This window comes from Fulmarus glacialis, unplaced genomic scaffold (assembly GCF_000690835.1).
Source record: "Fulmarus glacialis isolate BGI_N327 unplaced genomic scaffold, ASM69083v1 scaffold3700, whole genome shotgun sequence".
Classification (NCBI taxonomy): domain Eukaryota; kingdom Metazoa; phylum Chordata; class Aves; order Procellariiformes; family Procellariidae; genus Fulmarus; species Fulmarus glacialis.
The window spans coordinates 59,961-79,981 of record NW_009189524.1 but is presented as its reverse complement, the minus strand read 5'-3'; the positions used below and the strand labels follow the sequence as shown (position 1 = coordinate 79,981).

At 36.4% G+C, this 20,021-nt stretch overlaps 1 protein-coding gene across 1 annotated transcript in view; it reads right to left on the bottom strand.

Moving 5' to 3' along the window:
• Positions 1 to 1,513: 1,513 nt before the first annotated feature.
• LOC104069649 (anosmin-1) overlaps positions 1,514 to 20,021 on the bottom strand; it is a gene marked incomplete at its 5' end in the record, with an annotated part of 30,726 nt that continues 12,218 nt past the window's right edge. Inside the window, 4 exons of the mRNA XM_009582368.1 lie at positions 1,514 to 1,734; positions 5,090 to 5,237; positions 6,402 to 6,604; positions 16,177 to 16,306. Of these exons, the coding sequence (XP_009580663.1) occupies positions 1,514 to 1,734; positions 5,090 to 5,237; positions 6,402 to 6,604; positions 16,177 to 16,306 (702 nt within the window). The remainder of the gene's footprint in view (positions 1,735 to 5,089; positions 5,238 to 6,401; positions 6,605 to 16,176; positions 16,307 to 20,021) is intronic.

Here is a 20,021-nt window from a genome sequence, read left to right as displayed (position 1 = left end):
GACAAGAAGTTGACAGCTCACTTCCAGAAGGCTAAAGCTTAAGGGGATCGGTCCCAAGCTCAGAATATATAAATCTCACTTTGGATAACCAAAAGCATATTATTAGGTAAACTTAGTATTCACAATTAAAAATGCCTCAACATTTATTGACTTAAATTATTATAAACTTTAAATTATTCCAGCTTTCCATGAAATTAGGCAAAAATGAAATATAATGGGGAAAGCTAGAAAAAAGAAAACTAGCATAGCCAAGATAGGCACAAATATTTAAAATGTGTATGTAGTCAGGCTGAGCCAAAGCCTGCAGATTTTATGGAGGAATAATCATTTGATTTGAAAGTATTTGCTATAGCAGGGCTAGAAAGGTAACCATTCAAACAGGCAGGCACTTTTTAAGCAAAAGATACCGCTCACAATCTTCACCATCCTGTGTGACTTATTCTTATGTTATACAGCATAATTGAATGGTTATATAGCCTTTTCTTGTTCAGGGTGGTGCTGCATACAGCTAAACTCAAAAGAGCTTAAATATTTCTAAAATTCTTTGAAAAATTCCAGAAGCAAAGGTGATTATCCATTTTGTAGCCCTTCATTTCAAACACAAAAATTGAATGGATTTTATACATGTGCTACTGCTACATATATAGATTGCTCCAAGTTAAGACACTAACAGTGTTAGCACACTTTCAAATAACAGCATATGAACCTGTTATGGCTAAGCTGGAGCAATGTGTAACAACCTATATGCTCCTAGAGGGCAAGAAAGGAAAACCCCTTTTTTGATTTCTGAATCTGATTAGACACTTAAAATTTATGGCATTTTCCCTTAGGCTGGAAGACTTAAACACAAAATTGTTGTTAGATTTTTCCGAAAAACAGAAGGGTGCATGCAGCCTAGTAGAAAACCAACTTAAAAATTTTTCCAGTGGTTGTGGCCAACTATTCATCCTGTTGTAATTCAAGGTGACTGACAAAGTTTGGCATAAAGCCTATTGTGGCCTTAAGATGAGCCAGTATAACTCTATATTTTGTGGTTCAAACTACAGTTTAGTTTTCGTGACACCACTGCATGATCTCCATGCACTTCCATTTCCTGACTCATTTCTCAAGTGACAAGTCCAACAAGTGATACTGCAGTGGCATCAGCTGAAAATCCACCCTGGAACTGTACGTGCTTGAGATCCTCCAACCACACTCCAGGGAGACAACATTCATAGCCACAAAATCTCTGTTGAACATTCTGCTTCCTTCATTTCCCTATTTAAAACTTTAGAGAAGCAATTTCCACCAAAATAAAAATTATCTCAGCTCTGGGAAGATTCAGTATCCCAACATGACTGACTATTTTTGGATAGCTGATTCACGTCACTTCCCTCTGCCAGACATTTACACACCCATAATACGAAGAGGAGAGGCAATGTTTCACTCTAATATGAAGGTGAAGGGAAGGAAGGATGGGTGTAGGATTTAACTTTGAACGATTGTACAAGGTTCATTATATTGTATCAATGTTCTACAACTTTGAGGAAGTTGATGAGAGTTCCTCCTTAGAAAAAATAGTAAAATAAAAATTTGACAAACCTGTCTTCTTCCAGTAGACTTTGACCTGAAGTTGATTGTCCTGATAGAAAGGAGTTCCAATTTTAAGAAAACGAGTGGGTTTTCTTCTTTGAAATGTTGGGTAGGGATCTACCAGTCCTTTTTGGGGTTTTCCAGCAGAAGATGTCTGTTCCTCTGCAATACACAGAACAATCAGGAATTATTTATTTAAGTACAATGCCGTATAATGACTATGTTAACAGTGCTGAAATTCAGAAAATAATACTATCTTTAATCCAAACTATCTTATTTCTGTGTGTTACTTAAATGAAATTAATATAAAGAACAAACTGCCCATAATGGTTGAAAAGCATATAATTTGTTTGACATTCAGTCAAAAAAATATTTTGGACAGAGAGAGAAAAAGATAAATATATTTTAATATGAAAATGCTCTGTAAATTTTCAAAATAATAATAAGGAAAGGGAGCGTACTTATATCCCCAAGAACAAGAAATGTTAACACATCATTGACTTTTTAAACAGGCACAGTATCTAGCAGTAGTTCTGTATAATCATTCCTGGTCTTTATATTTGTGCAGTGTTTGAATATACACAAAACCCAAGGACGGCATTGACTGTAACCCAGAGAGTGCCATATGTGGTTATTACATCAAAGTAAATATAGTCCTTTGGTATGCCATATGAGAACACCCAGGTCAGATTAAAGATCTTTCTTGCCCGCTTTCCTGTTTCCAACAGTGAACAGTGAATGCTTAGGAAAACATTGTAAGAGCAGGATTAACTTTGAGCAATTCCCTTGGTGTTATGTGCCTAGCCTCCAACAAGCAATGGTAACGGGATGTCCTTCATCAAGCATTTCGTTTGGCAACAGTTCATCAGCATTTCGCAGAGCTGACAGTATTTCTAGATATTTTGAGTTGAAAAGGCAGTGATGCTGATTCAAACTGCATTTTCATTGCACACTTGCAAATACATCAGTTCTGATTAAGAGGACAGTATTTGCATCAGATTAACAAAAAAAGCTGTATTTAATTCAATAATACACCTAAGTGAAAAGTAAAGATTTAATAATTAGGAAGTGGCAAATTATTAACTACATACTTGAGAGAAAGGATTTGTAAGTAATAAATCAGATGTGACCTGCATCACATTCTGAAAAACACAATGTTTTGCAGAGGGAAAAGTGAAACAAAAATCTTCCTCTCCCAACACAAACCCATTGGTGATACACACCATGAGAGACAGACCATTAGGGAGACCATGCAGAGTTGATACAGCACTACCAGTGAAAGGGTTTCTCACAGTAAGTATAGAATGGTACCAAAACCGACATAGTCCAATCTTAATTACTCAGCTTCAGTTTAGAGGGTTTTTGTTATATAGAAAGTCTTTATTTACTATAATGTTTAAAGACTATGATGCTCTGACCTTATGCCAGGACTAGCAATAAAGCTTGACAAACATCAGTTGATTAATTATCCCTGCTCCCAAGAGGGGAAAGTTTATAAAGATATTCTCATAGTAAAATGAGACGAAACTAACAACTTGCCCAATGTCCCTTTGGCTAGGTGTGTATAATGGCACCTAGAATTTCATCCCAGTTACCAGCACACAGCTCAGCCTCAGACTCAGGTGAAATCCAGGCACCAGCCTTCTCCTGTGACCTGATGTAAAGTAAACTCAGTTACATGTTCTTTCTCAGAGCTGTGACGTAATCTGGTGAAATGCTACTCAAGATGATTGGACTGAAAACTAAACACCTTAAAGTTTAGCACTGAGATCCAGAACTTCACAGAAACTTCTAATCAGAAGAGACAAGAAGACCCGGGGAGGAGAGGGTGGTGTAAAAAAAAAAGGAAATTTTTGCCTGTTTATCTAGCAAAATGTGCTTTGCAGAAGGAAAAAAAAAAAAAAAGAAAAAAAGAGAAGAAAAACCGACAAAAAATTCTTAGGAAAATACTCAGCAAAATGAGAACATCTCTCGTAAACACCAATGATATGCTTCTAGTTGAGCTCAGTGTCTGAATGTACTGGAATTAAACACCCAGTTCCCACCGTAGTTTTTCTTCTATTACATCTCCTGTGTACATACAGAAAAGAAAGGAAAACTAAGTGTGGTAACTCAAGGAAGCTTTTGATATCATGCACAATCATGCAAGCTAGGTCACTTTTCTAGGGGATGTCAGAAAGCACAGGTGCAATCTAGGAGAGCCAATGTGGAAAGGGCAGAACTCATATTCACCTACATTGGGTTTCACTGAGGATTTAACCCAAACTTGCCTTGTATACACACTGTGGAGATTCAAGCTCATATTCTGGTATGGATTTCAAGCAAATACTCATTGTATTGAAGAGATGAAAACTTGGCCCTCTGCTGTCTCTTAAGATGGACCAAAAAGGCAGTAAAAGTGAGCTTAGCATGGGAAAAAGAATGAAGTTTAGGTCTATTTTATCTTCTTGGTACATTAAAATGGGAAGCAACTGTAGACATGAAGGTCTGTCATAGCTAACAACTACTTTAAAATATTTTATGTATATCCAAACTGAATATGCTTGCAGAAGGGTCCAGCAACAATAGCAATTGATTAGTTAGGGTGAGAGTAATTACAGTTATGTTATGAAAATGGCAACAAGTAAAGTTTAAACTTTGAGTGTACTTTAAAAAAAAGAATGTAAATGGATGGAAAATGAAATGGAGTCAGGACAAGATATTTAAAATTATATTCTTTAACATCTTATTATCAGAATTTTGCTGTATTGGTTAATCAGAGACACATCAGCAGTTGGGGCAGTAACTTGGTATTGTATTATAATTATACAAGTAGCATTTAACTAAGACTAAGAATCATGGTTTACTTTCAGATTCAGATATGCTTTTCAACTATATTACTTAGCATGTGAAGTTTTAAAGAAGATCTTAACAAGAAATAACCTGACATCTAAAGATCTCAAGATTCTAAGTTGAATGTGGGTCCTATGTGTGCAATAATTTCTTGAGAATTCATTGCTTGTCAGGCATGGAACATTTCAGATTCCCTAATAGAAGAGTTGATGTTTTGTATCAGTTCATAGTAGATACATATTTGTGTGATCCAAGAATCTGAATTAACGGGCTACTCAAAATAGTCAGGATTTTAAAGAGCATTGCAAGCTAAAACTGTCCAGTTAAGACAAAGACACAGAAACGGTTTTATTCCAGCCACTGACAAATATAGTAAGTATTTATACCTGTATTGCATTTAAAATATATTAACACCACAGTCATGCAAATGCTTCCATTTTCATTGCATTTGTTTATTTCAGGTGAGTAGGATCTAAGACAGAGAGGCAAAAACTGTCACTAATTTTTAGATAAGAAATTTAACATTAAAAGGTTACTCAACTTCGCCGAGACAGGATGACTATGATATTAAACAGAAAGCTTTAAGAAAATTATTTTTTTTAATTTGAGAAATCATTATGTAAAACATTCAAATTCCAGATAAAGAAGTGATAAAGTATTCAGGTGTTTGAATACAATTACTCACTATTATTCCTGGTGTCCTGAGTCGTGCTAAAATGGAGAGAAACCTTAGCACTTTTTAGGCGTATCTGACCCCAACGTGTTACTGCCTGCAGTTCTACGTTGTAGTTGCTGTTGGGTTGGAGTCCCTCCAGGACCACATAATTTTGGGCCTATAATAGAGGAGAATAAATATACAAAGTAGTTATAGTATTACTGAAACACAGGCCCTTATTAAAAGCAGGCCTGTTATCTTAGGCACGCTACTCTCCTGAAATTAGAAAAGAAAACTCATGTATAAATTTCAACAGAGCAAAATTTACTTTCTTTAAAAAATGTATTTTATTGGACCCTGCTTTCTGTGTCATTTTTAAAATACTAACCTTCTTGATGTTTCCATAATTTTGGCAATTACTTGGCAAATACAGACACCTGTTGTTTAGGTCAAAACTAAAGGGTTTTTTTTACATATAACAAGTTTTTTTCTTATGCCAAAATTATTTTAGCCAAAGAAATTTGAACTTTTTATTCCCCAATTTCTGTGTTGAAATTGAAATTTTGAAAACTTTTTCTAGAGACAGTCTGAAGACAGCTAAAATCCAACATTCAGTACATTTGTCAATATTTTCCATTTGTTTCAACTGCTGAAAACAAAAATGAAAAAAAAACCCAAACCCCACAAATTCTTACAATGCATTTATTAAGAGCACTGAGAATTAAGTTCAGCCTGTTATCTGTAGTTGATTTCTATTTTTATTAACTACTTTAAAATAATATGCAATCTGCTTAAGGATATCACAACAGATAGTTTTCCAGTAAAGCAATATTTGATACATCATTCAAGAAACTTACAGGAACTTGCTGCTATGGAAATGTGTCAGATATTTGGTACAGCAGCTTATTTAACGAGTTTTGGATTTGTTTTTTCCTTGGACCTATACTGACTTATTCTATATGATAGTGTCACAAGTTTTATTTGCATAGTGAAAGAACAATGTGACAGATGATGTTAGGCTTTTTAAATAAAACAAGCACTGTATCTTTAAGAAGCACTAATAAAACAAGCCTGAATTTAGAGGACAAAGAGCATTTAACTTTCTATTCCTGTCTCCTGCAAAATCTATTTTAAGGCAGAAGTCTACTTCTCTCCCTGAGTTCAGTGAAAGATAGAGACCGAGAGATCAAAATTGTTTATGGGGTTGGTGATACTAAAAATTAAGACCACTACTTTACCAGTTGCTGAAATCATTGCAATTTATCACATAGTTTATACTTATACTCTATTTTGTGTCAGAAATAAGCCATATTTCTGTCTCATTTACTATTTTCTTTCTCACCCCATTGGTAATCTTCCTTCTCTTTTTTTTAGCTGGGATTACATATTTGCTATATGTCCAGCTCCAGAAGACTTTGTAGTGGTGCACTGGGATATCAGGCTCTTCTGGAAGATCCCAAGTAATCATTACATTTACACTCCCATCATTGCTTGCACTGATATTGGCAATTCTGATATTAGATGGAGCTGGTGGAGCAGATGGATCTGGAATTTAAAACAAACAAAAAGATTCTAAAGTAAAGATCATCTTCAATAAGGTAAAGATCATCTTCATTTTATGTATTTATCAGGCATACATGAGCTGGATTAAACACTCTCAATACACTGAAGAAAATTCAGGCAAAAATTTCCTGTAAGTGATATGGCTTCTTGTAAATCCTAGAAATTCAAGTTCTACTGAAATAAAAACTATGGGTTAGCACCTAGTTTTGTCATTATTCTGTGCTGTTGATAGTTCACAAATATTACGAAGCTCTATCAAAATGTACTAGACTATCAGTTTTACTTCTGTCATTCACTACTTTAAACACATAGTGAGTGTAAAACATTTGTGTTCTACAAGTGGCCTTGTAGAGTCATCACAGAATTGTATGGTGGAAACACTGAATATTTCTTCGGTGTTGCCAGACAATTTTCAGATGATAAAATTATGTTTCTACACGTTGAATCTTTCTTCAAAATTCTAGCATTGATATTTACCACCGTAGGACATAAACACTTCCTTAGAATAAATATAATTAGGATGTAATGATATATTATGATGTCTATAAAAGTCTGTAAGGTTTTTTTAGAACAACAAAAAGCAATTAGCTACCCCTGTGATTTATTTCCCTATTCTAGTCTAATTTCTGGTCAATATCAACTGAGATATTATTCCTTCAGTTGTCTGTGTGCTCACCCTAGAGTCAAGAAGGACACCTGACAGTCAGAGGTTCCAATATTGAACGTTTTCCAATATTGAATGTTAGGTCCTCCTTGTGGACCTACTGTATAATATCCTGGCCCTGAGTAATGTGAATCAATGGAAATTTTGCAACTGAGCTTCTGAAAGTCCAATTTGCTATTTACTAACTCCTAGTTCTTAATCCTACTTTTTAACTCCTACTTTTTTTAAAACATAACGAAACTGCAAAAACAAAATTTAAGTAAAAGTAAATAGTGTGATTCAAAAAAAAAAAAGCTATCAAGCAGAATAAAGGAAATTCATAGTAATTAAGGCATGTTATGAACCTGTAGCCAAGAAAAAAAATTCTGATCAAAAAAAAACATTTTCATGTAACTTTTTAGCCAAATGAGCCACCACTTATTTGCCAGAAATAAAACTGGAGGTTTCCAGAGGGGACACCAGGCATTCATTTACTGCATGGTTCACCTGCATCTTTTTATAATGGTAAATGAGCTGTTAAATAAACTTTCCAGGCATACTAAGTTCATCAGATAATCCCTATGACAAACGGTCTCACTGAAAAATTCTATTTAGGTCATGCAAACTGACACATTCAGAATTAATAAAGACAGTGTTTCCTTTTTAAAGATCAGCAGATGTGAAATAATGGCTTATTCCTGTTATTTAACAGGACTCTTGGTTAAATAACAATGGATGCTCCTGTTTCCTCACACATGACATTTTAGTTAAATAGTAATGGATGCCCCTGTTTCCTCACACATGTAATTCAACCTAACTTTTGGCTATAAAAGTTACAAAGCATACTTGAGTTTAAGAATTCTGGAAATTTAACATAATTTTCAAAATAATGAGAATTCCTTATTTTTTCTTACTCGTTTTTTTAATCAGCCTGCAAGCCAGTTCCCTTTATTTTTTTCTGGCTTTGGAGAAGCACTGTCCTTACACTTATTTCCTTACCTGTGAAGTAGCCAACAACTCCATCTTAAAGTATACAAAGCTATTTATATTGGAGGGGATAAATTTAAGAGATTAATTTAGTTAAATGGTTTGTACTGTTCTCTAACACAACTTTTCATTTACTTCTATAGTTTAATAAAATAAGTAGATATAAAATGAAATTTAGGTACAATAAATAGAAACAGAATCATGATTCATAAACCCCAAATCCTTCATCTTCACTGATTTAAAATGTCAGGGGTTTTTTTATGTTATATGACAATGTATTATGGCAATAAAACATTTATAAACTGAAGTGCAACATGATTATATTACTGTAGGTGAATTATTCAGGTTATTTCCCAGAAGTACTATGCATCATGTATTATGTATACATAACATATTGGATAGAATTAAAATGTTTCAGAGAATGTCTTCACAAATGGTCAGATATAAGCAAAAACAATTCTAACCATAAAACATGTTTGTCTTCATTCTGCATCTATAAAAGACTCTGAGAGTCATTAAAAAAAATCTGAAAGTTAAATGAAATAGCTCTCTGGACAAAATGTATTACATAATTAAAAATATTTTAAAGTTCTATTCACCAATTTTTCACAGGTCTAAAAGCAAATGACCAAATTTACGTTCTTCCTTTTCAAATGTTTCTGTCCCTATAAGAATGCAAGATTGTGTGTAATTTTCCTTGTATAAAGTTAGCGATTGACCAGAACAGAGCTTTTATATGTCTCAGAATCACAGGAATTTGTTTTTCTTTTAACGTAACTTCAAACATCCCTATTTTTCCCGGTAACATAAGCAGAAAAAGAAAACAGTGAGAAAGAACTATGTGCATACTGAAACCAATAGATCATTTCTTCTGACTTCTATAGCACCAGCATTGCACCCCGTACTTTTTATAATTGCACAGTTTATTGAAAACATTACTTTATCAGTAGCATTTCTTCTGTGTTCACTAGAAACAGCCCAGTCAGCAGACAAAACGCTGATCCATATCTAAAGGAAAACCTAGTAGTGTTTGTCCTTTGCTATGGGAGAATGTAAACATTGTATTAAAAATCACTGGGTAACTACAATTAAGGAAAGAAAGAACATCCTCTTAAAGGGAATATACATGTGAAATAATACAGCAATAGCAGAAACATTTTCCTGAGTGCCCCCTTTCTTCAAAGTTTCTCTTTTGCAAGCCTCGCAAACATCATCCACAAAAATGCCTTTGAACAGGAGGAAGAGTGGTGGTGATAGCAGCAGAAGACAGAAAGGAAGGAGATCTGCAGTTGACAAACATGAAGAGGCGAGACATTTGAAAGTGCCATATTTTCTAGAAGAGCTTTTTTAAAACTAGTAGACTTAGCTGGAGAAAATAATAAACTAGAAGGACGTAAGATGTCAAAGATGAACAAAACTTAATTTATTACAGTTTTGCATTTAATAATCTGAAAAAACCCTGTCTGATTGTAGAAACACAACAGTAAAATATTTCTTGGATTTGGAGTGTATTACCTGAAATATGAAGCCAGTTAGCGAGCATTTCATACCAGCTGAGGATCCATTCCGTATTAAGTATTTCAATACAACTATATAATTCATTCATCTATTTCTATATACTTCTGTGACACTCATCACTATTACAACTGACAGAACTATTATTTTGTAAGCCAAAAAACCAAGAATATTAATCTTTTCTCTCATTTGAAAGGATTGACTTTCACCAGCAAAACAAATAGGTGAGAGGGAATAGCAGCAAGGCAAGATATTGTGATCTCTGTTATTAACAGGAAAAAACCCCAAACGACCCAAACCCTGCCCTCAAAACCCAAAAAAAACCCAACAAAAAAAAAAAAAAACAGACCTCTCCAAAGCCCCCTCGCAAAAAAAACAAACCCCCAAAAAACCCCAAACCCCAAAAAACTGTTAAGTATAAGAGCATGCTCCTTCATAACGCATGCCTGCCAGTTACCAGATAACAGATTAGTTGGGTTTTTCCGATTTTTTTAAGCTTCACTACTGCATTATTGAATGGAAAAGTCATGCTTCTACAAGGTGCTCTGTTATGCTTATGTCTATGCAGACATTAAAAGCAGTTTTTTGAAATAATTCAAGGTCTAATAACCGGTACTGGATTATAAAGATTACATACATAAGGTGTTTGTTAACCTGACAATGAAGCGAAACCGGCATTCTGCTGACTATAAAGCTAACAGCCATTCTACTGTTAGGCTTCATATATCTATGATCCCTTTGACTGACTGCCCACATTATACTGCCCACATGTATAATTCAGATACATGAACATTAAATTACTGGAATGGAAACTACTGCCAGTTTTTCAAATGTAAAGTTCTGAAATTTTATATACACGAATTTATCTGAGTGTTAAATCAAATTCTTTGGTTTCCAGAAAGAGTGATGCTAGTTGCAGCTTTTCCTTTGCAGTTTATACTACAACTCAAATAAAATAAAAGTCATTATATATATACTAGAATTTGGCACAGACAGCTGTCCTCAAATCCGAAAAAAAATCTGGTCTCAGCAGCCTGACAAGTAAATCACTTCTCGCTGCTAGAAATGATAGCTTCATTAGATCAAGGCTGAAGCTGCTGTTCCAGCACATGGAGTAAGTACTGCATTTGTCTGGATTGTATCTGGCTTGAGTATACCCAAAGGACTTAAATTCTTGTCTTTCTGGCTACTTAGCCATCACAAGCAAAACTCTGTCTCCAGTCCCCAAAAGGGAGGATTCCTTGCTGCAAATAAAAGAAAAAAAGAAAACCCTCACATCATCACCATTTCAAAATGCACATCTTCCCACACTCATATTTGTAAACATAGTGATAGACAATTTATATTTTACAAAATTCTTTCAATCAATAGGATCTGGAAGCATTTTGCAATCTTAACAAAACAGTATGGGCAAGCTATACACAAGAATCACATCATATGCTGCTGCAATGCATCCCCTTTGGCTTTAAATGTGGCAACTGTAATGAAAACAGTAAATGATTTGGAATATATCTCAGAGAAGAAAATAATGACGTTGGAACCGGAATTCTCATTCTGAGCTGTAAAAGTGATAGCAAGTTTGACTCTAATTTAAACCCTTTTTTATAGAGCTTTTTTTTCTGACTTAAAATGGATCTCCCATTGCTATCTTTTAAACATTAGACCTTCCAACTCTAAAAATCTGCTGAAGCTGCTCTACAGACAAGTTTCCAACCATTAAACAATTCCAAGGCATAAGTGGGGGGACTGGCTTTGCCCAATGGAAATGGCACACATAAACCAGCTGTGCAACAGTATAAAAAAATCATTGGTCCCAAAGGAGCAACAGAAAGAATTTTATTGCTGGGAGTGGGTGTCTGTTCTGGTTTTACTAACACTCAGTAATGTATGCATGAAATCACATCCAGCATGGTACTTATGTGCTGTGAAAACAATGTTGTCTGCTTCCTTTTGCTTGACAATTTATCCTGTGTATGCTAGCAACTGCCTTCATGTTGAAGACAAAAACCTTTAGCAGCGGTAGAAGGATCAGATGGTTTGGGCTCATTGTGTTCATCTTATAGCCTCTTTTCGTCTCGGAAAATGGCACAGTACCTAACTACAGACCAGCAAGATAATGCATTATAAGGAAATGCCTAACACTGATCCCTCTAGTTGACTGCAGTCTGTTACTAAGAGTTCATTCTCACCATAAATCATAAAAAGCTAGAAAAAAAATAGCCTAAAAACTTACCCAAATGCAACAAATTAAAAGTTGTATTACTAGTGCCGAGCAGCTTCTGGCCAGTTGGGTTAGGCTATCCAGTGCCAGCTTAATAGGAGAAAAGCGCAGGAAGCTTTTCATCCAAGAAGACTCATTCCTGGATTGCAGGAACAGTTCTCTCCTGCTTCCAGAGAAAATGAAGCAGCTTAGAGAGACCCAGTCAAAATATGAAGAGGAATATATTTGTACCTTTGGGGATCAAAAATGTTCTGCCAGGCATTCTGTTAGCTTTATTTATTGCTGTTATTGCAAATTGTTGCCACTCAGTTGAAGATCAAAAGGAAAGCACACACAATTTAAAAACCCTGAAAAGTGAAGTGAAAACCACTGTCAAAATAGCAGAAAGTTTTGAACAATTTTAGCTGACAGTATCAATCTGAAAATATATGTGAGAGTCCTACTTCTAGGAAAGAACCCACTCTCCTAGGTGCAGTATTCACTTCATTTTCTGGCCACTCTACTCCAAACAGATAGGCGTAGTATAATATGTGCTTCTTGTAATTTAGGAATCGCATTTTGGCAAAATGAAGCATCACTTCATTCCCTGTGAAGGGCCATGCCAGAGAAGCACATGAAACCCTTCATTTCCTTTATAAACAAGAAATAAACAGCATAAAAAAAAAAATCTCTGCTTAAGCTCTGAATATTTCATAAATTATCTCAGCTATGTCACTTTGATTATTTATTATTTACAGATTAATGACATAAATTAATACATGAGGCAGTGTAAAACAGCTAATAAAGCTTCACCTCAAATGTTTACAGTATAAGAGCATCAAAACCTGCAGTAGATAAAACCTCAAAACACAACTAGATGAAGAATGGGAAGCTGGAATGCTTGACAAAATACTCTTGTTTTCTTGTTTTTGTCTTTTTCATGACTGGGAAATTAAACTAATTTGGATAATAAGGAGCTTTATTTAGTGATAAAAAAGTTAATGGAAATTACATAGCTCAGAAGACAAAATTATTTTGAATAAAACAAAACCTTACTTTGCTGGGTCTACTTAGAGATCACATTTTTTGCATTTGCAAAAAACACAAAATAGTATAAAACAGTATTGTGGTAACCAGACAAAATTCTCTCTCCAAATAATTACAGCAGCAATGTTTTTGAATGTTCTTTTTAACTGCTTAAAATATTTAGTGACCGAGACTTTGTGGTGCCGTATTCCTCCCTAGATTCAGATTATATATCACTTTTGTCCTCCTTTAAAGAGAAACCAAACCCAAATAATTTGCTATTCTTTATAACTTATGAGCAATTGGTAAAAGTTCAGCATCTTGAGTGAGAAACTGTCCTAGGAATTGCTGTCATGTTTCTTGATCAAAGGTTTTCTTTTTGAAGAAAACTTCTGTTAAGTCCAACGAAGATAATAATCTTTTCTTGGTCTTGGCACAACAGGGTGAATTGTACAAGAACTAATGTGAATTTGTGTCCACACTTCACACAAACGTAGCACAGACAGTCAGCAACCTTCCAAAGGTGATGTGTCAAAGTCCGCTCTCCTTTTCCAAACAGGAGGTTAAATGTGCCTGTAGGAGCTCAGCAGGGCCCAGTAGATGCTGGCACTCAAAAAACTAGGCACATCTGAGCAGCAGTTTCTTGCCTCTCTGCCAGGCAGGGGCTGCCACTTCCCACTGAACTCCAAAATAGTAATTAAATGTCTATATGACACTGTAACTGTTACCACTATGAGCGCCTGCTCGGGGACATGGAGGCTAAGAGATACTGATTGAAGCATCCCAGTATCATTCCTGACAGTCAGCACCTAGCAGCGTCTTCATCTGTGTCACCTAGCGCTTCTACACATTTCACCTGGTGAATATGGTATCTTTATAATAACCACTGACAATACCAAAGCCTCTAAAACTGTCAAATGAGCTGCCAGAGTAGGATGATTTTGGCTATAAAGCTGATAGCTGACTGAACTCCTTGCTGTTTGTCTGGCAATTCACGATTCTCCGCCAAGGGCTGGAGTTTAGATTTGAAAACTGTTATTTTGAGGGTTATAGAAGCCTTTTGAACAACATTGGCTACATACTTTCTGCCATTATCAAGATCCCGTTACTTTGGTTTATTAGGTAAGAACACGCAGAGGTATTACTGGCTCCTGCTGTCCTTGTCACAAAGTCCTAAAAGTGCTCCCACCTCCACCAGACAGCCATGAGCAGCACTCAAGGAGAGCAAGTGCTTCAGGGGTAGCTGCAGAGACCACAGAAAAAGAGGACTCTGGTATCTAACATGTAATCATTTCAAAACCATAAGCTCCTGAAACACAAATCACTGCCAGCTGGGAGGCTATTCTGAAGAAATATCCCTATGTGCTTATCCTGCTCTTATCCTGTTCTCCAAAAATCTACTTTTGGCTGGGGTCAGATACTGAGCTAAAGAGACCTTCAGTATGACTTACCATGGATGTCCTTATACTCATTACCAGTGTAGGTATTTTGAACAATATACTCCTGTGGCTAGCACACTCAGTAGGAGATGAATTTTTTGGTAAGTAATACAAATCCTGCCTGAAAATGTCACGCTCAAGCCAAAACCTCAGTGATATCATGTTATACCTTTATGTAATTGCAGTTATAGTGGTTCCAAGTAGAATAGTTGGAAAATATTTACAAACTCAGTAAAACAACTGACAATGATCTGAGTTTAAAATAAAGTTGGTGCCAGATTCAGCAACACAGTGCTGTATCTGCTCAAGTGCTACTCATGAAGAAAAGCAAAGAGAAAGCTGCTGCTGCTGCTGAGTCCTTGCAGTAAGCTCAACACAGCTTGAAGGAACTGTGTGTTTGATGTGACTGCAATGATGTGCTACTTAAGCGTAATAAATTCTTAAAATAATACTCCTTTTATACTTGAAAAGGTTTGTGGTCACATCAGTAATGGGATAGCTATGCCAGCCAACCTTCCTACCACAAATGTGGTTATAGCAGCAAAAAATGATTGAGTCTAATGTACACTTATTCAGTAAGTAATTAAACCAGGACACATCCATACCAGCAAAAGCACTTGCATGCCTCTATAACTGCATCCAGAATAAGTTTTCTAGGACTGACTACGGCCAAACAGCAAGCTAAAAGCTAGCACCCATAGATGGCAACTGCCTGTATTGCAAGATAATTCTATCTGCAGAAAGAGGAGGAAATGCATTCCTCGAAGTATGCGTTATACCAGTGTAAAGATTCTGTCACTACTAAAACAAAGACAAGTCTTTCTATTAGAAACTACCTCTATTAGTACAGTGAAGAGGGATAGATCTCATTCTTTGGCACTAGTCAACTAGCACGGTCTGGCTATGCCCACATTATAGACTGCCTTTAAGAGAGGGTGACCACATCCAGACCTTCTGTCTGTCGGGAATAGTTTCTGGCCTGTGCTAACTCCTATGGTATACCTGAGAGTCAGCCTGGAAAATTCTGCTTCGCATGGGTCAAATGCACACCAGGGACAATGCCAGCAACTTCACAGGATGGGAGATCCGTTTCCATCTCCTCCATCCCTCAAGTACCATTTACTGGTACAGAAATAATTTTCAAAGTTATTTTATTACCCAAACCCTTGCAAAACCAGAAATGGCAGCAAAAAATCCTACAATACTTTGCGGATTGTCCGGCATGCCTTTCTAATGAACAGAACCATGCTACTTAGCATTTATACCCTTTTTATTCTTGAGCCCTTATGATTAGTGCTAGCAAGGGGAAGGTTATATTAAGAGAGCCCACGGTTCCATCAAAACAATACTGCTACAATTATTTAGATACAGGCAACAAAATATTTCAATATGGCAGCAACTTATTTCTCATAACTAAAAAGAAAAGAGAAACCTTTCAGAATAACACACAGTTCCTTCATGTTTCATGGTCAGGGTCATGTTGTTTGATACCAACCATGCAGAAAATGTTTCAAAGGAGGTTTATTCGTTGAGACCCCTGACTGATAAAAGAATAATGACATCTTTAACCTTTAATTCCTTTGCCGACTTCAAACAAATCTCATACCATTTCTAAAGCTGGTGGCAAAACTACCCAAAAACCCACCTGTTAAAAACCTTCTGCCACAAAAGTAGGCAGATCAGGTTGTGTTCCATGTGTGAGTGAGTGGAAGGTGAGCACCAGACACAGCGAATGAAAACTAACCTTTTGAGGATCGGAAGTGCTTGCTGGGCGCTGTGAAGCCTCTCGTCCCATGCACATTCACAGCTGCCACACGGAACTGGTACCATCTGCTCGCTCGGATGTCCAGCAGCCGAACCCGCTCATCTGTAGTCTGGCGGGGAAAATGTCACACTTACATTCGTTGTTCTGACACGGCTAGTTGTGCTATCATCTCCCATGCAACACCAGTTAGTCAGACTGAAGAGTAGGGGATGCACTTTAATACACACCAGCGTCAACAGGCTGTGTGCAACCACCTCACCTGACTCCGAGCATCATTCTGCACTGCAAAGCATTTACAGCTGTGAACAAAACTATATAACCACCCAATTTTACAGTGCATTGCAGGTCTCCTCTGGAAAAAAGTAACCTTTAGAAAACTGGTGAAGTGTTAAATTCACAAAATTAGTTTTCCAGTTATCACAACCTTCACCAGTGTATAGGGCCTGGCAGTTCAGGTGTTGTCGTTTCAGGGAACTCATTGCCCCAGGTCACAGGACTCATTACTCCAATTCTCAATTCTCAGAGAATTAGGGGTCCAAAATGGCTTCACAAAATCCAGCACTGTGAGAAGCCGCCTCTTCTGGTTCATAGGAAACACGAAACCCTCAGGTAATGAATGTAAGCCTTCTTCAGATCTTCGGCACTTATGTCAAAAAGACACTCACAGCCTTAACTCTTCCCTGCAAACCTTTCTCAGGTCATAGGAGATGACCTTTTCTCCCACAACACCCACCGAGACTGCTAGTGTCATGAGTTCAATTTCCACCTTCTGTGGGGAGTGCCTTAACCGCTGAAATACGAAATAAGCATAGATGCACTCTGAACCCTTTCAGTAGGAGGTGCTTTATGTGCTCTAATTCTGAGCCCTGCTTTCTTTTTTTTCCCTTTAAACTTCCAAACAGCTATCTTCTGCACTGTTTCTTATTTTTCACAAGGTATATACATCAGAACTGAACACAGCCTCCTGGTAACTCTTGAATCACTGCCAAGTAGAGAAGACGTAGCATTTTTGTAGAACTCATGAGAAACTCATCCACTTGTTGTGGATTTTACTTTTGCAATTATCTCTCAGTTATCCAGTTTTCATTTTATTTTAGGATGTCATGTTTACTGCATTTTAATTTAATTCTTTCATCAAAATAACGCATGAACCTAAACCAAATGTCCTGTATATGTCTAAATATACTATACAATCATTACTGATTATCATTACTGACCAAACATGCAAGCCCATTAAAAATGTAGTGACATCAATTTATTTTCGCAAGCTCTGTTTCCTATAACTTTAAAAATTCACCATCCTTCTATAGGATTCAGTGTTACTTGCAATGATGCCAAGCACTTCCCAAAAAAGGCACAGCATAATTTCTGCTTTTTGCTCTTTCCAATCTGTGTAAGAAAGTAGCAGCTGCTGACCTAACTCAGCCAGAACTTGAGGAAGTTGTTTCAGCTCTCCAGCAACGGTATTTTTAGAGCCCTGACCAATAAAATTTGTAGGTGTTATCCTGCACTTAATCTCTTCATTTGGTTAGGGAAACTGATACCTCGTTTGTGTGTGCACGTAAAGGAAAGAGAGCCTTTCTAAATTGCGCTGTAGACTGCTCTCTGCACTGGTAAGTGTTGCAGACTTTGAGCCACTCACATACTGCTACTAGAATCCTTCTCCATTCAGGCGGCTGTATTTGTCTTTCTAGCTTAAGCAGGGGTAGCAGTCCCAATGCTTTCATTGTCTGCCTCATCTTCTTTCCTTTTTTTTAGCTTTTGTGTTACCTGTAGAGTGAATTATCCTATCCAATGAAGGGGTTCCCCTAGGGAAGAAAAAGCCTACTGAACCAACTTTTACTATTATTTTCATTTTATGGAGCACTCAAATGTGCTAGTTTTTTCCAGCATGCAGGCCCACATACTCAAGAACTTACAGATAAGACACGACAGTGAACTAGAGTAAAATAAACTATCACTATATTAACAGAAAAAAATGCAAGGATATATTCAGGCGACTGCTGCAGCTGAGATCAGGGTCAGGATCAATATTTAATTGTAATTAACAACACTGTGGGTTTTTAAAAACAGATTTGCTGAATTTAGTTACAAGGCAAGCATAATCTGAATAGAGTTGACCCCAAATTCCTCAGCTAAGGAATCTTGTTTGTCATTTGCATCAGCTCAGTTATTCTGCTAGGACTGATTAAAAGAAAGGATTTCAGTTGTGTCAGTCTTCCTTACAGTGAAATACTGTAAGATCAAATAATCTGTCAATCCATATCACCAAAATTATTTTAATTTATGAACATGCCTTGGGCCTATTACTTTCATCATTCGTTTTGTTGGCAAAGCTCCTGTTAAACTCAATGGCATGCAGGAGGTGTAACTCCTGCATTACAGAGTATAAACTACTTTGGCACATCTAAGCAACCTTTACATAGATTTAATAAATTTCAAGAAAGAACCAAATATTACTGAGATATTTTATACTACCTTAATGGTAAATTGATTTTTTTTTCAATTGCCTCAGTTAGTTCTCACTACTTGGTATGTTTGGAGCTGAGATCGTAATATTCAGAGTCCTTTCAATATCTGTCTTATATTAATGTAAGCCCACTAAATGGTATGCTGAGTGGCACTACAGTAATCAATGGACTGTTTCACTGTGTTCGTTCCCTTTCTTTCACACTATCAATCCTGGATTCCTTTCTGTTGTGCAAAGGTTTAATGGAAATAGGAGAGGACAGCGTTACCCTGCTGAGTTCATAGCTCTACACCTTCTTTTGAAACAACGCACAGTGTTGGTATTCATTCTGTGTTCATTCAGAGAATGAAGGGATACCATCCAGGGTATCAGAAGAGCTGAGTTTATGTTTCCTTTGATACAGAAGAAACCTGACAGTGCTGCATCCACAATTCTATCAAAGGACAGCAGACCTTTCCTATTTTGAGTGATTGCAATCCCACACAAGGTGGGCACTCTCTAATAATGCTTACCAAAGCAAGCCCTCTCCTGGGAGATGGAGAAACAAACTTTTACTGTACAGAATTGGTGGTTAGCTCCAGCAGGGGTTTCTCGCTGTCAAAAGCTGAGAAACTTTTGTGATCGTCAGAACCAGAACTTTAGGTGTCTCAGAAACTTTAAGTCTTTAAAAAGATTAGTTGTCCACAGAGTTTAGACAATTCCAAGGTGAAGCACTAGGGTTTGTCACAATCAAGCTAGCAGTAAATACAGCTCCTTATTTGTTTTAATAAAGGAATAAATAAATAAGTAATCTTGATTATTGTCTGCCCATATGTATACATACATATATGTGTGTGTGTGTATATATACACACACACACACACTTGACATCCATTCACACAACACAGACGTGTTCTGTCTGAAAATAACTGACTTGGCATATTTGAACTAATTAACTTCATTAATTAACTTGATACGATTAACTATCTAAGTTTCCAATGGAAACAGTAATACTATTATTTTTAGAAAGCATTAGCACCAAACAGAATTATAAGTTTGTTCACAAGATATACAGTATTCTCATGGGATAGTGCAGCATGTCCTGCTCAACTGGTTAAACCTTAAAAAACAGTAGTGTAAGAAACTTGGCATAACCACTTAGGGCACTGCACATCATAGCTAACCAGGCTAACTAGTATCTCAGTTCCTGTAGTTTTTATATTAACCAATGGAAATTAGTCAAATGGTTAGTTATGTCAAGTTTTCCCAAAAATGTGCAATAAAAAAATAAACAAAATCCCTTCTTCCTGAAGTGAAAAATAACTAAAATTGTTCTCAATTTGTTTGCTTTCTTTATATACTTGGAGAGTTAAAT